This window comes from Barbatula barbatula (genome assembly GCF_947034865.1).
Source record: "Barbatula barbatula genome assembly, chromosome: 9".
In the NCBI taxonomy this organism is placed as follows: Eukaryota; Metazoa; Chordata; class Actinopteri; order Cypriniformes; family Nemacheilidae; genus Barbatula; species Barbatula barbatula.
In genome coordinates this window covers 1,910,954-1,932,106 of record NC_136772.1, presented here as the reverse complement: position 1 = coordinate 1,932,106, position 21,153 = coordinate 1,910,954, and the positions used below count along the sequence as shown (strand labels likewise).

Here is a 21,153-nt window from a genome sequence, read left to right as displayed (position 1 = left end):
TTCAGTCTTCAGTGTTGGTGCTTCAAAATAAATACAAATATTAAGCCAAGCTTAACTATGATTTTTAATCTACTGACATGCAAGCTAGTACATTTTGACATTTTGCAATTTAGATGCAAATTCAAGGAATATTGTTATATATTATTCCCTCACTGTCCTGTCATTTCAAACCTGTATGCCAGATAATTTCTACCTTTTCATTATTTACTCAGCTGTTGTTGTTTGAAATACAGCTTTATGAAGACTCACCACACAGATTTTGGACATCATGAGGCCAAATTATGTTTGTATTAAAAAACCTTTAATGATCCGTTCCCTTTGTGCATTTCAGGAATTATTTTTGTGAATCAAATGCTGTCACTGTGCTGTGGACTGTAAATGTATGGATATTTCCTAGAAGGCTTTTGGCAGAAGACCATTCAAACCTTTCAAAGCAAACCCTGATGCAGTCATGTGGTGCCAGAAAGCTATAAAAACATAAGTGCTTTGTAAAGGAGAGATGCATTTAAAGTAAAAGTGAATGAATGTTTGCCTCTTTAGAAGTAGAAACCTTCAGCTGATTATCTACTTCCTCCGGTCTTCTTTGTATAAGGAAAATCAGAAATGATCGTTTTTTTTGTTTGCATTGGGACAGTGTTTTTATTACAGTAAACCATATCCTTCTTTTATCTTTTATGGTGAGAACTTTTTGTCAGTTTAACAAAAAGGAATTGATACTTCGTGGTAGCATTTGTGGTATCTGATGCTGGTCGAGGTAACATGGCGTTAGAATTCAGACACAACTACGTGAGCGTATAAACACAGAACACAATCAGATTACAGCTGCTTGTGCACAATGAAAACGCACATTTGCGTAGTACGTGAACCTGTACCCTTGTGCAGGTAAATCAACACTTGCGAGAGGAAATAACAAACCTTGAAGCAGATTGCTCATTTTGACTTTTGGCACTAGGGGGCGGGTCACTGCGATTTTCTCATTCAGCCATAGCAAACGTGGTCACATTTTTGTAGATTAGCGAGTAATATAGATTAGTAAAATGTGTTATAATATAACGATGTATATATATGTATATAGGCCTATTATAATAATGTAATTTAACTTATTATTCGCCTTTAAATACCCCTAGGGCGTACAAAGTGAGGGGGGCCAGTGTTTTCATTGGAGTGTTCAGTGTTCATAATCTAAAAGCTACATATACAATTACGTTAAGATTACAAACGCTGCTATTTGAACAAGAATGCATAAAAGGCATCTGATTTAGATAAGCAAAGTTTAAAATTGCATTTATCAGAAGGAATAAAACAAACAAAAAATACAAATCAGAGTCTGCCGAGCAGACGAAATAATTCCTCTACAGCCGAAATAGGACGGCGACTTTCATTTTCAGAATATTTCAAACATTTAAAGGCACAATGCACACAAATTAAAAGAGAAGAAAGTGGAATATGATCAATAAAACTAACGGGCCTATAACTTCTGCTCTTATTGCTTCTGATGCTGAAGTCTGCGCTTTAACCACCGGCCAGTTCTTCAGCCGCCGGTCCATCATCAGGGTTGATGTTAAAAATCCTTACGTCTAATACTTTCAATGCAGGTGTATGACTTGACAACTTAAAATTAACAGGGGTAAAACCTCTGGGAAACCTCATAAAACAGGACACGCCAATGGCTGGACCATCACGTCCGGGGATGTAAACGCGGAACATCGAAAACGTTAAATTATAATATTATATGTAACGTTATATTATAACACATTTTACTAGTCTATATTACTGGCTTATCTACAAAAAGGTGACCACTGGTAATGCACATTTGCTATGGTTGAATGCAGAGCGCTTTCATATAAATTGAAATATTTATTTATTTAATTACCCAGTATAAATCTCCTTACTGCACTCATTCGTTTTCCTGGATTTGGGCCAACATATAAAATATTACTAAATGGGAATTCCTAAGATCCTATTTTCCCATTTCTCTGCCATCTCTCCCGTTCTGTCGTCGACTTGTGGGCAGCAGCAAAATAGCCAATCACAACGGGAGCTCCAGAAACGAGCAGGGCCAATTGCATTTGTTGTCGCAGTGTCCCGCCCCCTTAGTGCAATTGGGCGTGTAGTCAATACTCGGCCCGAGCGATCTGCTTTGATTCGGGGGTTTGTTATTTCCCCTCGCAAGTGTTGATTTACGTGCACAATCTTGCTTTTCGTGTTCAAGTTAGAGATTTGCGATTTCTACAGGTTCACAATTTACGCTGTAATGTGATTGCGCGCTGTGTTTATACGCTCACGTAGTTTTGTCCAATTTCTAACGCCATAGTAAATGCAACAAAGAAATTAGTGTATTTTAATAACGACAGTGCTGAGATTTAACATTGACAATATTGGTAGGGTGTTTTATTGCCATCATGCCACACTGCAAAAACTCACAATTGTTTTTAGCATAGACTGTCGGTCTGGCAAATCTGCCTCATATAATGTGATGAAGCATTTCTGAGGTTCATTTCATGCGTTTCACAGCAAAAATAAAAGTTTGAAGCATTTTACTGCCAACATTGTGAAGTAATGTATTGCTCTGTGTCCTAATAACTTTTCATACTGCCAGAATGTTGTGCCAAGTTTCAAATTTGAACCCACTGACCCATTCTGCAGTTGTCTGTACTGAAGTCTGTCTGCGTGAACCGTCGCCCGATTCAACCTCGCTTAATGGCTCTTAATGCCCGTGGATTACTGATTGACAGCTGTATTGCTGACAGCACACTTTGGCCTTAGACAGGACTAAGATCTGATCCCACATCAGAGTTGTGGATTCAGGTTACATTTTGTAAGCACCTCTCAGATGGTTTGCTTGATATCCAGAGGGCATCGAACATAACTGGGATGGCTTTAATTGGATCAAAGCTGAGCAAAGTATATAATTTGAAAGATACATGGGCTCTGTTACAAAACCCAGACAACCAGACAGAATTCTAAGGCACCATGGGGAAGGCTGTTTAAAAAGTAACCCTGCGTTATAAAATTTCTTCCTTTTTACATCTTTTAATGGAAAAGTCAATCCCAAAACGCTTTGTGCCGAGCTCTGTAAATAATAATATAATTGCCCTCACACACACGGAGGCCTGTACAACAAAAATATATATGTGTGTAACCAGTTTATATACAGGCCTACAGTATAAAGTCATAGAACATACATAAATGGTCATATTAACATATTCATGCCAACACAGAAAGAAAAATGGCTGTCTCAGAAACCGTGATGAAGCAGTTCACCTCTCCATTTACCCTGATACCATCATGAATTATTCAGTGTAACAGACTCAAAGGCATCAGACTTCCCTGCTTTAGATTCCCATTCCATTACAGACCTCAGTAGATCTTCACTTATATCAAATTATCACAGACTGTGTATAATCAAACAAACATTTTGGTCAGGGGTTAATATGTCACAAACTTTTAGTTTATTCAGCCTTAACCACTTAATGTACAAACCCAAACACTGCTATTTACATCTGCTTTTTGCATTTTTGTTCAATGGTTGATCTTTATACACAGTGAATGTCATGGCTACAACACAGCATTTTACATAAAAATCCTTGAACTTAAATGACCTTCCATTATATCTAACACAATATTTTGAATGCCTTGCAAGCTCTGCTGTTTTCTTCAGGAAATGAAAATCTCATCCGTCATTAATTTCTGTAGAAAAAGGCTGATTGCTGCCATGTCTGTATGTGTTCAAATCAAAGGACATGTAGTAGCATTTAGGGTGACTTGACAAAAATGTTTCTCGTGATCATCTTTTATCTTAATTTGCAAACAAAGTGCCTATATATTACTTTTGTTACAACACAAACACCAAGAAAAACTTTACATTTAAACTATTTGAACAAAAAGGCAGCCAATAAGAGCCATTGAGAAACTTGGGAAAAGAACAAGAGAACATTGCGTACAGTTCAATTGTGTGGTTGCATAGTTTTGATAAATTTACTAATATTCACAAATTAAGAAAGAAAATGATAAGGAGACCCAAAACGTTTTAACTGTAGTATAGGAAAGTGTTTATCTTTTATGGCAGGTTTGTAAGATCAAAATGTATTTCCCCTCAGTAAGAGAGCAGCCTTCAGTCCTGTCAGTCAAGAAGACAGGAATGCCAAACATCCAAGGAGCGTGTGCTCTGTATAAATGTAAAGGTGGAGTCTGCTGAGGAGGGGCACATTCTTTATTTGCTTAGATACCTTCCCGGAAACCTTCCTTTTCCTTTGTGTAGATTAACTGAAAAAAACAATATGGTCGAAGCTCATAAAACCCCAACAAACCAAAAGAAAATCTTACAAAAGAGAATGTGAACAATATATATACGTAGATCTATGCTTTACTGGTTTCCTTGATGTAAATTTAGTCTCAGACCCAAAAGGATTTTATTTAATATTGACATTGTACTTTAATCCAGGGCCAGACTCCGGCTTTAGTGTGTCTCTGCATGGGAAGATGACAAGTTTTTTTGTTTCATTTTGTAAATTACAACATAATAACGTGGTAAATGCAATTCTTTACTCGTGTCTAATTGAATGCACTGCGAACATTCGATTCGATTTTGAGTTATTTAGGTTGTCACGTCTGACACGGTGAACACTTGCCTTTGGCAGGGCATCTTTCCAGAGAATTGAAACAAACCTTAAAGAGCCAATTAATGTGCAAGTGCCAAAAGCTGTACATAAACCTGGCAAAAGAGGAATGCTGTACAGAATCCAGAAAAAAATATTTTCATACATACCCGTTGCTCTGCATTCAATACCTGACAGCAGGTATTCTGGACATACAGTCAAACATTAATTTATGCACCTGGGGTACGCGTGTGGGGATTGTAAATATGCAGTATGCACTTATAAGTACATACTGTGTGGTGGATGTCTAATCTGTGGAATGTGAAGAATGCAGATGCTTTCATTGGGTTAAAGGTGAGGCAGTCTAAAGGTGCGGCAGGTGATGTGTTGACTGGTTCAGTTTCAGTATTTATTGTGTTTAAAAAGGTGGAAGATTTATTTGTGAATCATACCTGTAGTGACACACCTAAATAGGGACAATTTAATTACTAATGGCAAAAAATGAACAGAAAATGTTCAGCTTTGTATCCGCAGATGCTGAATTTTTCCATATTGAGTATATATTTTTTTCATGTTATTCTAATCACATGCGCCAACAAAGCATTGTGTTAGCAGCACAAATGTTGTGGGTTCGAATCTCAGGGAAATTAAAAAAATATGTAAATCTTAAATGCACTTTAAGTCACTGTGAACGAAAATAACCGCTAAATGCATAAATATTACTATTGCCTTTATAACAACAAAAATATAATCTCTCCAAAGGCTTTTTGGGACCAGTTGAAAACCGATATTTTTATTACAGGGGCCTTCAGAACCACGACAATGCCCTTATCTGAATTTTTCAATGTGGCCTTCACTCAAACATTGTGTCACCATACAAACAGGTGAGCACATAGCTGAAGGCTAAACCCCAAACCTTTTTGGAAATTCGTACCGAGAGTCAAATGAGCAACACTGCCACCTAGAGGTCATGTCATGATGTAGACATCTCATCCGTGTGTGTGCACCGTGGCCATTTCTGTTTACAATTTCAATCACGGAAAGGTCAAAGTTCTGCAGGCCGAAAAGGTCAAGTGCAATGAAATGGATGTTGTTTACACGGCAGGGCTTCCAAAAAGGTAGCTCAAATATTAGTATGTGAGCCAACAGTTCACACTGCTTTTACCCGACATCTGCTATAATTCTAATGGCAGTGCTCAGTGTATTCATTAAGTAATATTAAGCAGGTTTAGTAGAAAATAAAGCACTCATTAGAGATTGGTGTGCAGAGTGTACAGACAGACATTTGTTATCTGATCCAGCTGCGTTCTGTGGCAGCACCGATGGCTGATGGGAAATCTCTGTTTTTAATTCCACCAGCAGAAAATGAAATCATTTCCTTTATATCTTCGACAAGGCTTGCTGCTTCGTTCTGTACTGTGAAAAGGTTGCTTTACGTTTTTAGAATTCAGTCGAGTAATGTTTAAGTGTCAATAAAATGTGTTGTGTGGACACAAGCTATTTGCATGTATTTAAAAGATGCATTTTTGCTTATTATAGCACATCGATGTTGGAAACACGGGGGTTCGGGTTACTTTGTGGTTGAAGAAGAAAATGTACGTGAAAAAATATTGATCATTTCCTAATAGGGATAGAAAGAGTGGAATGAATGAATGAATGAATGAATGAGGCATTTATATAGGGCTTTAGTGGAGGGAATCTGGCAAGGACACCGGGGTTACACCCCTACTCTTGTACGCGAAGTGCCATGGGATCTTAAATGACCACAGGGAGTCAAGACATCGGTCTAATGTCTCATCCGATGGATGGTACTTTTTACATTAAAGTGTCCCCATCACTATACTGGGCCATTAGGACCCATCCAGATCACAGCTTGAGCACACCCTGCTGGCCTCACTAACACCTCTTCCAGCAGCAACCTAGCTTTCCCAGGAGATCTCCCATCAAGGTACTGACCAGGCTCAGCCCTGCTTAGCTCACATGTTAGTAGTCAACTAATTGAACAATTGTCTTAAACAAACTCTATACTTACAAAAATAATATTATTAATAACAGCAATATATCTGTTATTTATTTATTTATTTATTTATATATCTAATAAAATCAGCTTGAACACACAAGCTTAACCTACTCCTTTGAACCCGAGTGAAATTCATAACAGACCAAACAACGCAGAAAAGTGGGCCTGCAAGCACACACACTGGTTTCATTGTATTAGTGAGGACATAACAGTGGTTTTATATGGAGGTGTTGACATTTGCTAAACCCCAACCTTTATTCTACCCCTAAACCTCACACATAAACATGTTGATATCAGATTTGAAGCAAAAGAACATTCGGATGATTTATAAGGTCAAATCAAAGACCTGCAGAAGTCAGGTTATATGTTTTATCTCCAAGCCTAACCCTCACAGAAACGTGCATTGCATTGAATTAAGAGAAATCGGTAGATTTAACAGACTTTATCTTGTACGCACCTGTAAAAGTGAAATGTCATGATATTTAACTATATGTTAGAGATAACACACACTTTGTCAATTTAAATGTGCCTATTGCATGGCAAAAATGGCACACTTTGTATTGCACTTGCGACTGCATATAGTATTTAGTGCAACATAAAATAAAATGCAAACAGATATTTACAAAAATTATAATTCAAAAAGCAGAAAACTAAAATGATGCAAGTCTGCTACATGTAGGCTTAAGGAAGTATCAAGTCTCTCTCTTTCTGTCACACACTTCTCTGCTTATTTGTATAAATGGGGACATAGACTCAAATTGTTTAAATCAAATCCAAATGTATATCTTTCTGTTTTTACAATACAAATATAAAACATTTACTATATTTTTAAAGCGTGTTTGCTTTAAAGGACGTCCCCGACAGGAGGTTTGAGGTTTGTCGCCGAAATATGGTTACGCAGGCGCACACACACACACACAGAGAGAGAGAGAGAGAGAGAGAGCATGAACCGGCATCGCTGCAGCCGATTGGTCGAGCTGCGTCAAGCGGAAGTGCGGTGATTGGTCGAGCTGCATGAAGCGGAAGTGGATGGCGTGTGGTGGGGATTCCCCGAGGGAAGTTCCCAGCTCATTGTAAAACATGCAGAATTTACATTTGTACGAAATACTTCATTTCCTCCCGTTAAACGCAAAAATAAACTCCAGCGTCGTCGCCATGTCCAAACTGCGCAGATGTTTGTGCGTTTGGTCTGTTTTGGAGTGAAGGTGAGTACGCGGCGGTGCGCGCTATCGAGTGGACTTAACTTCATCCACTTCGGTGACTTCAAATGTTTTACGGGAACTTTTGCTTTTGGTTGTTCCGACTTTCTGTTTTTGGGCGTTTAATTGTGTTACTTTAGTGGCGGCCGTGGCGTGTCTGTACTTACTTTATACATATTTGTAGTAAGTAAACTTTGCTGTCAAGTTTTCTTTTTCCATCAAACAGAGTTTTGAAGCACGTTATTATTTTGGGAAGTTGTCACAGGGTCTGTTTCTCGGTAACTTCGAGAAAAAAGTCCTCAAAAGTTACACTTATGTGTGTTTTCAGTGGCATTGTGTTTTCAAACTATTGCTATTGTTTGTGAATTCTGTGAATTGAAGTTGAATTGCAAGGTTGTGTAGTGGTTGTTGTAAAACATGGTGGTAACAAACATAGTGAGACACACATACATGTAGTTACTTATGTAATGAGGATAGATCTTAACAGACCTGTATATGTAGGGCATATATATATATATATGGCAGGTTGGACAGGTTTGTTATGTGTGTTCCATATACTTTTTGTCAATTTGTGAATTGCATTTTCTGTGGGCTGAAACAGTGTTAACATTTAACTTGCTTTCTCAAGAATCGATTATTATGTTTGATATAAAGCCTCCCGTTGTGAGAGTTTTACTTAGTGTGATGAAATATCGGGTCTTGAGTTATGTTAAATTGACTATATCTTTAATACTTGGGGAGTATTCGTAGAAACGTTTTAAGCAAAACTATGTGCTTGTACAGAATTTAATTTCACAGATAAACCAACCCAGAGAAAGAAAGTTTCATAACCGACATACGGACAAATGTGTTTATTTATGATAACATCCAATTTTTCGTTGGGGATATAATGTGTGTGTAATGTGTAACTTTTTTAGCCCGTACGGGAAATTAACACTGGATTTACCACGGTAACTATGTTATGTCATTTGCAAAAATTTCACTGTAATAAACATAGTTAATCAATTATACATTTTTCTATTTGTATTAAAACTAAGGTAATACAAATAGTAATCAATCCAGGAAAAAGTTTTAACACTTTATAAAAACCATGGTTACGTTTTTTAAGGGAGGACTATTTCTAAAAACCATTTCCCTGTTTAACCTGTTAATAAGCAAAATTTTAAATCTAGTAGTTGTAAACAATTGTTTAGATAAAAAGGTTTTGCAGTCTTAAGAAAAGTCACACTTTTGATGGTCCCTACACAAAAACATCATATTGATAGAAGTTGCACTATTTAAAGAGATAATAATCATTTTACATTGTCGTATTCTGTTCGGAAGGCTAAATGTGAGGTGTGAGACTGGAAATTTCTTTGTTTTAGCTATGTAGTGGGTTTCTGGTGTGGATCGCTGACCGTTCCAGTTTTAATCTCGATCCTCAGAGTATTTGTGCCTGCCTGGGACTGGAGCCCGGGACCGGCCCGTTCGGAATGTTACTGAAGGCCCCGGGATGGACAGGAACATCAGTGACCAGCTCAACAAAGCCTTCGAAGCGTACCGAAACGCATCTATTGAGAAAGATCTTGCCAAAAAGGAACTTCAGCACAAGGTTCTGTTTGGAAACAATCAGTTCCATTAAATTGGGTTCATTTTTTCAGTTTGTGTGTATGAAAGGGGAACGTCATTAACAGAAATGTGTTGCTTTTGCAGTCGGAGCAGTTTCAGCGGCACACTTTGCAGTTGGAGAGAAAGATAGAAGAACAAGAAAAGATCATTTCGCATCTCAAAGCTCAACTGCGTTTACCTCAAAAACATGCCACAGGTATAAAAAATTTATAGTTTATTTGTATAAGGTGAAGTTTGGTTGATCAGTGGGGCTGTATTAATGTGTCTCTTTCTGGTCAATCTGTTTTAGGGGAGTTGAAAATCAGTGAGACTGCGTACAGAAAACAGGAAACGGAGAGCTCAACACCTAACGATCATCACCCTGACAACCAATCCACTTCCCACAAGACCAATCATTTCCTGGTGAGTCTCCTCATTTTAATAAAAGCGTTCCTGTAGCTCAATTGGTTTCCCAAAAGCTGGAGGCTCGGTTTCCAGGAAACAAATTGATTAAAACATATACTTTAAAAACTTACTGCGTTGGCCCAATGCATACATGTAAATATAATGCATACATGTCAATATAATGCGTGTGAATTGAGTAAATCTTCAAAATGAGAGTTTTACACATTTGCCCATCGAACGTGAAAATGTGCATTGTGTTATTTGTTCACTCGTTGTTTAAATGCACATTTGGTCCTGATGTAATTGTTCCAAAGGGCTTCTCAGACCATGACCCCATACCTCCCACACGGTATATTGTGTTCTCATTGTTGGCCTCCTGTAAGCAGAAGACATTCCTAATAGCCGCGTTTGCAGCGCTTTGCTAGTTATCTGCAGTTCATTCGAGGGTTAAATTGTGAGAAATGTGCGAAAAAGACGTAGTTCTCTCTCTTCACAGTTTGATATCATTTTTCATCGCTATCTGTCCATAGTGAGAATGTTTCTCTAATTGAATCTAGTGTGATAATTCTTTTCAATTGTTTTGAGTTTGGACATGTTTTGACCAACAGGGGGCACTAGAGCATTCTGTAAGGCCAGGGCTTAGAGAATCGAGTTCTCTCCTCTGAAAGGAGGTGTCACTTTTTTAGATGGCTGTTACGCTAAGATATAGAAATAGCAGGTTGAAATGGTATTTTCACTTTCTCCTGAACTTAATCTCAAGTAGATAATGGCCTCCAGGCTTCATTTAAAAGCTGTAGTGGCCTTAACTTGTGTATGGAAGAGAGAGATTTTATAGCGTGATTAACTCCTTTCATAATAATGCTAATATTGGTAGTGTTATATGGATCAGCATATATTATGGGAGTGTTATGCATGAATATTTATGAATAAATAAAGGAAATTCTGTTTTGCTCAAAGCCTATTTCAAGAACCACTAAAGTAAAAGGAATATACATTTCAAAGCATGAATAGATACTAGAGTAGTATAATTTACAGATCATGGATTTGAAACATTTCTTTGCATTTACGTTCATTTAAAGTAAAACAAATTCACGTGTTTTAGTATTATTTAAAACAACATTGTTACATTAATAAGCATTTAAACCGAGTACAGTAATCAGACTGTGATGATACTTTTAATAAAAGTAAGAAATCCTAATGATTCCAAAAATGTGCTCTACTTTATGCAAAAACATTTTCTCCCGCGTAATATTATGTGATTTACATTTCAGTAAATCTTAATGAAAATGTGAAATATATGAATTCTACAGGAGATATATTAATTCTCATTCATGTGCAGATACACTGCAGCAGTAACTTGATATAAATGATATAAAAAAAGGCTTTATTCAATCTGTATATCTGTTTTTTTCTTGCACAGATAAACGACCCCACAGACTGTCCTGGAATGCTTTCCCATACGATATCAGCTACTTGTGAAATAAAGAGGTACGAGATTCATATCACTTTACACAATTAATTATTTAAGAAGAATTTTACACTGCGGTCCCTCAGGGACAACGAACAAAGTTAACACAACGCTTTAACAACTCACTTTGTCTGGTTATTTAAAAAAAGGAAGCATGCGGTTCTGTAATGTGTGTCTTTCTCTTTGGCTCAGCGAGGATGTTCTTGGCGCTCTGCAGGAAATCCAGGGGACTTTCCAGAGGATTCAAACTTTATCGAGACGGCAGAAAGATCACCTGAAGAGAATACACAACGGAAAGGAAACCACTAATGGTAACATTTTTTTTAATAAAAGCTTATTTGAAAATTTAGACTAATGTCCTTTATTAAATTATAGCTGTTACCACCTCACCCAAGCGCTTTTCTTTTGTATTCTAATTAAATTAGGTAAAATAATAACTGTGGACTTACAATTACTTTGGAAATGTCACAACAAATGAGTAATTATATAACCAGTAGTGTACAGCACCACGAGAGTAATTATGCATTTCAATGATTGTTCCTGCGTGCAATTAAAAGCAGAAAAGCTTGACGCGAAGCCACACTGTCTCTTTGCTCTTTGCTCCATTGACCTCTGACCTCCACGCAGCATTAAAATAGACTGAGCAGATGAACATGTTCAATTATCACTTTGATAAATGTTGTTTTTCGAGCGGTACACTGTTACACAATTATGTGTCCTCTGTGAAAAGACCTGAGAAACAATACGCCAGTGAGATGTATTTTTGGATGTGAAAACTGTACAGAAAGGATGTTGTGTTTTTGGTCCAAGCCACAGCCCTGCGCATTTAAATGTGTTTAGTCCAACGCTTGCGTTCAGGGTTAAAATTCTAAAACAGAAAATTTGATTTCTGATTTTTTGAAACGGGCAAAAACTTTAAGACTCAATTTAAATACAGCACCTGAACCACATCTAGTGACCTGAGGTCTGATGTATAAACGCTTAGGCATTAAAATGTGTGTACTCAGTTCTCCATGCAGATATCGGAATTGATATATTTAGCGTAAATATGCGCACACAGAACACATTTAAGGATGTGTATACGCAGAGTATAACACGCAAGTCCCGGGTTTTTATTGAGGTTCATCTCTTTTGACTAAAACAAGAAAACAACTTCCCCGAAACACCTCGGAAAGTTCATAACGTCCTCAAACACTTTAAACCACATAACAACGCCCTGGCAAACACCTTCGCATTTTCATCCAAAAATATAGAACCCTGATGTTGTATAGGGCTGGATGGTGAGAAACAGATGCTGAGTGCCAATAATCCCATCACAAACCAGAAATGTGAAAATAAAAGCAGATATATTGACACCGCTGTGGGTATGTTATCAGGTTAACTTTTGATTTTAGGGCAATAATGGAAATAATAAATACATCTACGGTTTAATTCAGGAAAAAGTTGTTATTCTTATGTTATTCTTACCCTCGATCATAAGGATTTCTATAGCAAATGTATTAAAATATTCAAAACGAGTCTGTGCAAATCAAAGTGATCATTTGCTGGTTATTTCTTAAGGAAATTGTTTAAGAAAAGTTCACCCAAAAAGGACAAATCTATCATCTCACTTTCGTTATCGTGCAAAACCAAATCGAAGATATTCTGAAAAATGTTGATAGTAGCATTGAACCCCATTGACTTCCATTATATTCCAACCAAACCACCGAGACATTCTCAAAATATTTTCATATACAGGATTTAAATGACGTGAGGGTTAAAGAAGGTTTATTTGAGTTTGAACTTGAACTTTGAACTAGTTCAGACTGACACAGATTTTCTTCTGTTCCTCACCTAAAGGTGTGACTTAAATAGCATGCGAGTTGGTGAACTTCACTTTAATAAAATACACTCTTACTTCCTTTGAATAGAAAATAGTTCTGACATATTGCATATCCCGCAAATCCTCTCACTTTGTGTTTCATCAACTGTACAGGGTCAGAACAATATGAGGGGGAGTAAATAATGACAATTATGTCCGTTCTGGCCAAACTATTTCTTTATCAAGTGATTCTCCCCTGGAAATACAATCTGAAATGGTTGGATACAATCATTCCCATGAACACAAAATCAAATTTGCTGCCCTTGTAAAATGATTGTGCGTAGCGTATGAGTTATGGATCTCTGTAATTGAGTCTGAGCAATTATGATTTCATAATGTTAAATAAACGGCTCCACTTGCCTGCTCGCTGACTTTGATCAGGATGCTCCGGAGACGAATTTCGACTTGTGTCAGTGATTTTAATTGGCTGGCGCAGTTGTTATGGTAGAGCAGTTCTCACTGCATTGTTTGGTGCTAAAATTGACAGAGTTGCTCATTAATAGTCAGCGTTGCATGGTGTGCATATCACTGCTTTTCTTCTATGCATTGTATACTAATGTCCTAATATTATCTATATGATTATAAGGGACAGAGTGAAGCCTTGCTGAGCAGTTTGCCTTACATACAAATCTGATTGCGTATCTGTTTCTGATCGTGTGAATTGTCTCCATCGGTTATATGAATTTATTACACCTGACAGATTCTCTCACGAGGTTGATATCTAGTCTTTGTTGGGATAAAGTAAAGGTTCACTAATCACAAGTGTAACGTCAGTGGAGTGTCACCTGAAGAGCAGTTTTGACATGTTGCATATGATTTAAAACACTTTACATATGACATGATAGATTAGGTTTTTAGAAGTGCTCCAAACCTTTTGTAATTGTGAGTTTATTCCACAAACTCTCAAACTTTTGTTTGATCAGCAGAAACTTAATACAAAGTGATTCCCAGGTTTCTAATGGGGAGATTCTCAAAGGTCAGTGAGTGTAAAGGTGTTTGGATACACATCTAGCCAAACTCTTCTCTCTTTCGTACTGCATTAAGACTTCTGTATAATATCCTCTACGTGGAAAATGGGAAACAACACTTTTTCAGTTTGGTGCATTGTGACAGGTTCATAAAACAATCCTATCTGAAAAAAGTGATGTTTACTTTCTCAATGCATGTTTCTGGTGTTATTGTGCACGATTCAATGGTGCATGTTATCCCGAAAGCAATTATTTTTGTTTTTTACTTGTTAAAGGATTGTTCTCCTAAAAATAAAAATACAGGGTTGGAATAACATGAATGGGTGAGTGAATGAGTAAATGATGAAACATTTTCATTTATGAACGAACTATCCCTTCAGTGTGTTAATGCTTTCATCTATGTTTATGTAATAACAGCCTTCATTAAAAGAAACGGTCTCTTCACAGAGATGCTTTGAGTTCTGTTTTCATAGTACATCAATCTGTTTTCCTTTTGAAAGATTCGAGAAAGTGGATTTGTCATGACCCTTGTAAAATACCAGACGTGACTGATCCTGCACAAATATGCAAACGTCTTTCAAATGTTCTTTTCCCATCTGTCTCCAGAGCAGTTTTCCATGCCCATACAGTGCACCGATGTCACTGGCGAACAGGCCGAGGTGTCCTTTTCTCCAGCACTGAGACCGGAGGTATGCAACGTCTCTGCCCCCCTCGCGTCACGCGGTGCTGATCCAGACGACAGCAGTTTTGATTCTCTACGAGAACTGAGCGTCAAGTTCCCTCCGAGCTCCACCGAGTATGAATTTCTGAACAGTACGCCAGATAAACGGATAGAGCTGCCTGTGCTGAAGCCAGGCCTGGGAGGCCACATACACCCTTTGAGGGAGGAGTCTTATCCGTCATATCCCGTCCACTCTTCGCCCCCTCACACGCCTGCATCTTCAGCGTCGCTGGAAAATGTACGAGGACCACAACAGGTGAGAGGGAAGTTCACACGCACGTTCCAAAGTGAACACTTGCCAAGATTCATATGCGAGTTAAATTAAGTTTGCAATACAAACAAAGTTACTCGCCAGTTGGCCAATGACTTTACTACGAATTGTCACATTTTATAGGGTTTCATTTTAAAGTGTTTTAAAATAAAAAAATCTTTAAAAGGAGTGCAAAAATGCGTATAGAAAATATATATATAGCACAAACAAACATTGGGTTAAATTGTTCATTTATTTACTTATCGACCAAGTAAACTTATTGAATATCGTTAAATACATTTCCAGTGATTCCTTTTTCTCACTGAGCCTAACAGTGCATTCTGGGATTGTTTTCTCTGTGATGTTTGTCACTTTATATATTTTTCTGTAACGAAGACATAATATGCTGATGCCTGAATTAAAAAAAACAATTTTATTATTTTTACCCAATCTTTTAGGCAGTATTGTATGTGTCATTCACACACAGAAAAGATGATCCCATAATGCATTGCGGCATGTCCACTTAGAGTGTATTTTACACAATATTTGTGTGTGCTATGTAGTGTTATGCTCTTAACAAATGTTGGGTTGCTTCAACCATGTTGGAGTAAAATATGGACATATCCAGTTATTTTAACCCATTATGGGTCAAATGTGGCCACTTCTTTAGTTTAATTTAAACCAATGGATGGATTGAAACAGTCCAGCATTCTTTACAATTATAGTTTTTTAACAAATCGTTTATTGGAAAAACAGAAAAGGGTACCAAGCTACATGCATAAAAATTTAATATCAAACAAATCAGCGTCTTCTAACGATGAAAATCGCAACGGGCTCAAAATTATATAACTATAAAAATATTCACAAGTTGAGAAATTGCAAATGAAATCTGATAAAACAGATAAAGAAGATCCCTATTGTTTTTACCTGTACATATGGAGAAGTGAGAAACTCACACCTATTATATAAGCTTCACATCTGCATTGGGATTCAGCGTAAATCCATTTAAGATGTCAATTAGGATGTGCTAAGACCTTGAGAGCTGTGAAACACATATCACAGAGTCTTCTGTTTTGTTGAACTATTACATTTGCTTCTGGGCTGTTCTTTTGCTTGTTTCTAGTTTAGGAGTCGCTGTGTTTTAAGAACCTGAAGAAATGTTGTATTGTTGGCAAACAGAAATTATAAGTGGAACGGCTGTTACAAAGTGTAAATCCGCTGTTATTAGAAAAGAGCTGCAAAGACTGTAATCATCTTTTTGTCGTGACATTTGAAAAACACAGTGCTACAAATGAGAAGATAGCTGACAAGCTATTTTGGTTATCATGGAGCCACATTCAGTTCAAGAAATACGATGTCAGAGACAAGTTTAGTAAATAAGGCTTTGCTCGCCATCAGCAGACATATTTTATATCATCGAATGAGGATTAAACAGAAGTGTCATATTTATTTTGTTCTTACTATTGCCTTTGATCCTACAGTAATAGAGGGTTTGGAAATATGAAAGAAATCGTTCACCCGAACCACGAAAATTCTCAAATCATTTATTCACCATCATGCCATCTTCTGCAGAAAACTTTGTTCAAAAGACATTTTGAAGAATGTTGGTGGTAACCAAACAACATTGGCCCCCATTGACTTATATGGACACCTAACCACAGAGACTTTTTTTTTAAATATCTTCTTTTGTGTTTTACAGAACAATAAATGTAGTCAACATTTCAATATTTGGGTGCACAGTCCCTTTGAAAGAGTTTGTCTTTCATTTGCACCATTTCTTTTAAAGGGGTAGTTCACCCAAAATGAAAATTCTGTCATCCTTTACTCATCCTTAGATTGTACAAACCTGTATACATTTCTTTGTTCTGCTCAACACAAAGGAAGATATTTGGTCGAATGTCAGTAAGCAAACATATCTCATCCCCCCATTGACTCCCATTGTATTTATTTTCCCTATAATGGCAATAAATGGGGGATGAGATCTGTTTGGTTACTGACATTCTACCAAATATCTGCCATTGTGTTCAATAAAACAAATAAATGTATACAGGTTTGGAATAACCCGAGGGTGAGTAAATGAGCATTTTTATTTTTGGGTGAACTATCCCTTTAAAGCCTTGGACATATTTTAATCTGCAACTTTGACCATATATCTCCAGATATGCGTGTTCAATCCTGGCTTTTATTTGCCCAACATTCTCTCATGCCAACTAAACAAATGGACAATTGTCACAGATTCTGCCCTCGCTGCTTTCTAATGTTCTTTGTCTCCGTTCAGCCTTTTTGGACTCCAGACCTCCAGGACACGTCCGGCCAGGCGTCGGGGACAGACGCTCAGCAGATGAACAGCCGAGAGAAGTGTGCCTTTTGCATGGATGATGTCCCCCCGAATCACATGTATAGCCACCTCAATTCACACTTCAAGAACAAAGCTGGCGATTGACCCGTGCGGGCGAGGGGCCGCCCGCAGGACTGCAACAGCCTTTATTCTTGGCGTTTGTCGAGTAGCGCACTATCCGTCAGAACATATTTTCTCACGTACTTTAGTAACACGACGGAAAGCGCAGGCCTTCCACAGTCTTTTATTTAATTAGGAGGACTTGAAACATTCAGACTTTCCGATGACTGTCAGTTTACTACAATAAACACGTACTTCCTTTAAAGTCATTTGATATGATGTGGCAATGGAAAAGACATCCACATCGCAGAGAATCTCTTTCTTTTTGTACTCATGTCATGGTTTGCAAGTGCTATTTCTGTGAGTTCACTTTAGCAGTCTTTTATCGGAGTATTTGATGTCTGACCGTTTTACCTTTATACCACAGCCTGTGTTTATAAAAATACCTCCCAAACTAAGGAATACTCGGCTCTTATCTTTGCTCTTCATATCTTAAAATTAAAAACAAAACATGAACTTATGGAGTATTGTCATATTCATACTAATGTCATGCAGTATTGAAAGAAGAATATCTCTCTGCCTATTTGTTTATTGTGAGAGTAACCATGCACTTGCCCGTCTGTGGTTACCTCCCCTTTTGTCAATTTACTTGAATATACAGGACCTGGGTTAGAAGTTTTTTTGAGTAGACCATACCACCATCAGAGAGCCGAGGACGTCGGTTCCTTGTCCATTTACTGTAGGTCACATCCAAAATCTGTTTTGTGGAAAGTAAGTGTCTATGTTGCATCACCTCACGTTTTATTGTGTATATATTAGCATTAGTTTTACCAGCATGTTTATATATTGCATCTGCCATTAAAATATATGCAATTGGTTAATACATGCATCCGTTGTGATTTAGATTGTTGTTAGGCGAATATCTCCAGCGCTCCTGCGGCACGTACTGCTTTAGCATCACGTTTGTAAGTATAGTGGTCACTGGATTTTTTTTCTTTTGAAACGTGGAAGTAATAACTCTTAATTGCTTTAATTTGATAACTTAATTTCAATTCGTACCACCTGTATGAAAGATCTGTTCAGATCGAGAAATAATTATTGCAAAGATAAACACCATCTGGTCTACGAGAGCACTCCTGCACAGGTATTACAAGCTCACTTTATAATTACATGCACAGTTATCTTCTGATTTATAATGCATTATTTTGTGGCCTTCCTCCTCTTAGATGCGCCTTTAGGTCTTGAGCGAAGTTTTGAATACAGAATCGACTAAGGATATCTAGCTGTTCAGACCGCCCATCCTCTGAAGGAGATGCTTACATACCTCTAATACCAAAACATTCTAGCTGCGTCTGTTTTCACACGCCTCATAAACACATTATAGCTCTAAACTGCAAGTGTGTCGGTGTACAGATGTGCCTGTGTTTGTATTGGAGGATCTTAAAGCATGTCCTTGATGCTGCATTGGACTGTGGGTGTGGATAATTAGCAGTTGCGTAAACAGACGTAGAAATTCTCACTAATTCTGGTGATGGTGCGTTAAGCAGAAAGGGAAACTTGTGTAGTGGCACACGTGTGTTTGCGGTGAAGACCTTCTAGTGCCCTGGATTACAACATGCTAACGATGGATGAGCTGGTGTGAAGAGGAGGAACCAGATAACGTTGTTGTTTTTTGGACTGGTTAGACTTTCTTTGGACTAGGGGACGATTGGCTGATTAATGAAAAGAGTTGTAGGTCACTTACAGGCAGTTGGTCATTATTCCCACGTAAACAAGTTGACCCTTACCAAAAATTGATTTTATTATAGTAAAATTTTAGTAATGTTTTTGCAAGCTGGGTCTTTTGGGTCCTATAGAGTGACAATAGAATTCAGTATTTGTGGTTACTTTGATCTAAATCAAACCAAGAAAGTATGCTTACCATGGTTTATATTTTAAGAGATCATACCATACATCATTAATAAGTGTACATTAAATATGTATTAGAATTTAAAATTGACTTGGGCTAGGTTCCATCCACCAGATGATACAATAATTAACCATGGTTTAAAACCAGACAACCATGGTTTTACCACAGTTCAAACAACAACAAAACTTACTGACATTGTAACCAATACACCAAATAGGCTAACCATGGCTGATCCACATTTACCACAAAAACCCTGGTTAATTTTCATAAGGGATATCCTATAAGAACCCCACAAATAAAAACCCATTGCAGTTTCCATTAAAACCATTTGAATTAATGCATAATCAAAATAAACTATTCAAGAGTTGGAATCATGTCATCATTTTAAATTAGGCCACGCAAAAACAAAAGCACGAGTTTTAATAAACGTCATCTTTAAGCCAGAAGAATATTTCTGACGTAACAAACCCGTATAATGAATTATTGCACCGTACAAACGCTGTATTGATCAATCGCGGTGCACAAGTTTAAACGGACGGACATCAGCTCCCATATGGTGAACGATTGTTTTCCTCCTGTTTATTGTTATTTTTTAACCAAACCCGTGTTTTAATGATGCATAATTTCGCGATGTCTCGCGCGCCACGTTGCTCCGCAGCGAAAACAACACAACAACCGCCACACGTGACGAGCGCGCGTGCTCTCTTTGCCATGCCGAAGATCGCATCTCGAAAGCGCGCAATGTGTTGCGCATAATGCACGACCCATCTTGGATAAACAGACCGCTGAAATTTTCATCTCTCACATCAAACCATGAATTTATTCTAAAAGACGGAAAATATGAACTCCTCTTTCCCTAATGATCTCTCTCTCTCTCTCTCCTCTCTCTCTCTCTTATTCTCTCTCTGGAGTCGTGGACAGATGCTTGTACATAATTACGTTGTCAGCGCTCGTTATTTGGAAGAGGAAAGCTTGTACTGACAGTTTCTGGGTCCATGTGTTTTTTTGTCCTTGCTGTTGACTCGGTTTTCTGACGGCATGATGCAAAAAGTGCAAGACGATATATCTTTGATTATGCAAAAGACCTATAGATCCCATTCATTCGCCGCGCACCCATTATCTGCGGTTTACGCGGGCCGTCCATTCATCTGCTTCAACACTTTCTAGCTGTATATTTTGGATGAAAGTGCACCAGAAAAGAGTAGACAGAGGAGGGTTATAGATTGAGAGGGAGAGGCAGCAGGCTGATTACGAGGTGTCAAAATTGCCAGGAGCAAAAAGGTGAAAGCAATCAGGGGTGAGAAGAGTGCAGCATTCGTGAGGGGCAACTAATTATCCAATTCATTTGTGGAGTGCTGCATTTGAGACTGACGCTGACAGATTGGTGCGGAGGAGACGGGAGGTGTTAGAACAATGGAACCCGGCTCACCCTCATTATTGCCGCATGCTAATCAGCCGCTCCGCCGCAGCCGCTGCTGCACAGTTCAGGAAAACTAGCCTCATTCCAATGCGAGAGAGAGAGAGAGAGGAGAGAAGACAGAGAGAGAGAAGAGAGAGAGAGAGAGAGAGAGAGAGAGAAGAGAAAGAGAGAAGAGAGAGAGAGAGAGAGAGAGAGAGAGAGAGAGAGAAGAGAAGACAGAGAGAGAGAAGAGAGAGAGAGAGAGAGAGAGAGAGAGAAGAGAAGAGAGAAGAGAAGAGAGAGGAGAGAGAGAGAGAGAGAGGAAGAGAGAGAGAGAGAGAGAGAGAGAGAGAGAGAGAGAGAGAGAGAG

At 38.0% G+C, this 21,153-nt stretch overlaps 1 protein-coding gene across 3 annotated transcripts; it reads left to right on the top strand.

Annotated features, from left to right (window-relative positions):
* The first annotated feature begins 7,509 nt into the window (after positions 1-7,509).
* Positions 7,510-18,360, top strand: tank (TRAF family member-associated NFKB activator). 3 transcript variants are annotated; one of them, XM_079464376.1, is made up of 8 exons: positions 7,510-7,823; positions 9,242-9,408; positions 9,510-9,621; positions 9,715-9,827; positions 11,230-11,297; positions 11,470-11,588; positions 14,713-15,083; positions 17,356-18,359. In XM_079464376.1, the coding sequence occupies exons 2-8, from the start codon at positions 9,310-9,312 to the stop codon at positions 17,518-17,520; spliced, it is 1,047 nt and encodes a 348-aa protein (XP_079320502.1). In that variant the 5' UTR covers positions 7,510-7,823; positions 9,242-9,309; the 3' UTR covers positions 17,521-18,359. The 3 variants fall into 3 exon arrangements, with proteins under 3 accessions (XP_079320502.1, XP_079320503.1, XP_079320504.1); XM_079464377.1 differs by having other exon boundaries at positions 7,593-7,823; positions 9,182-9,408; positions 17,356-18,360; XM_079464378.1 differs by lacking the exon at positions 7,510-7,823 and adding an exon at positions 7,826-8,000.
* The last annotated feature ends 2,793 nt before the right edge of the window (positions 18,361-21,153 follow it).

Coding starts and splice junctions, on each gene's coding strand:
- tank (XM_079464377.1), top strand. CDS start 9,310: ATGGACAGGAACATCAGTGACCAGCTCAACAAAGCCTTCGAAGCGTAC. Junction 11,298..11,469: donor GCTACTTGTGAAATAAAGAG/GTACGAGATTCA, acceptor TCTTTGGCTCAG/CGAGGATGTTCTTGGCGCTC. Junction 11,589..14,712: donor CGGAAAGGAAACCACTAATG/GTAACATTTTTT, acceptor ATCTGTCTCCAG/AGCAGTTTTCCATGCCCATA.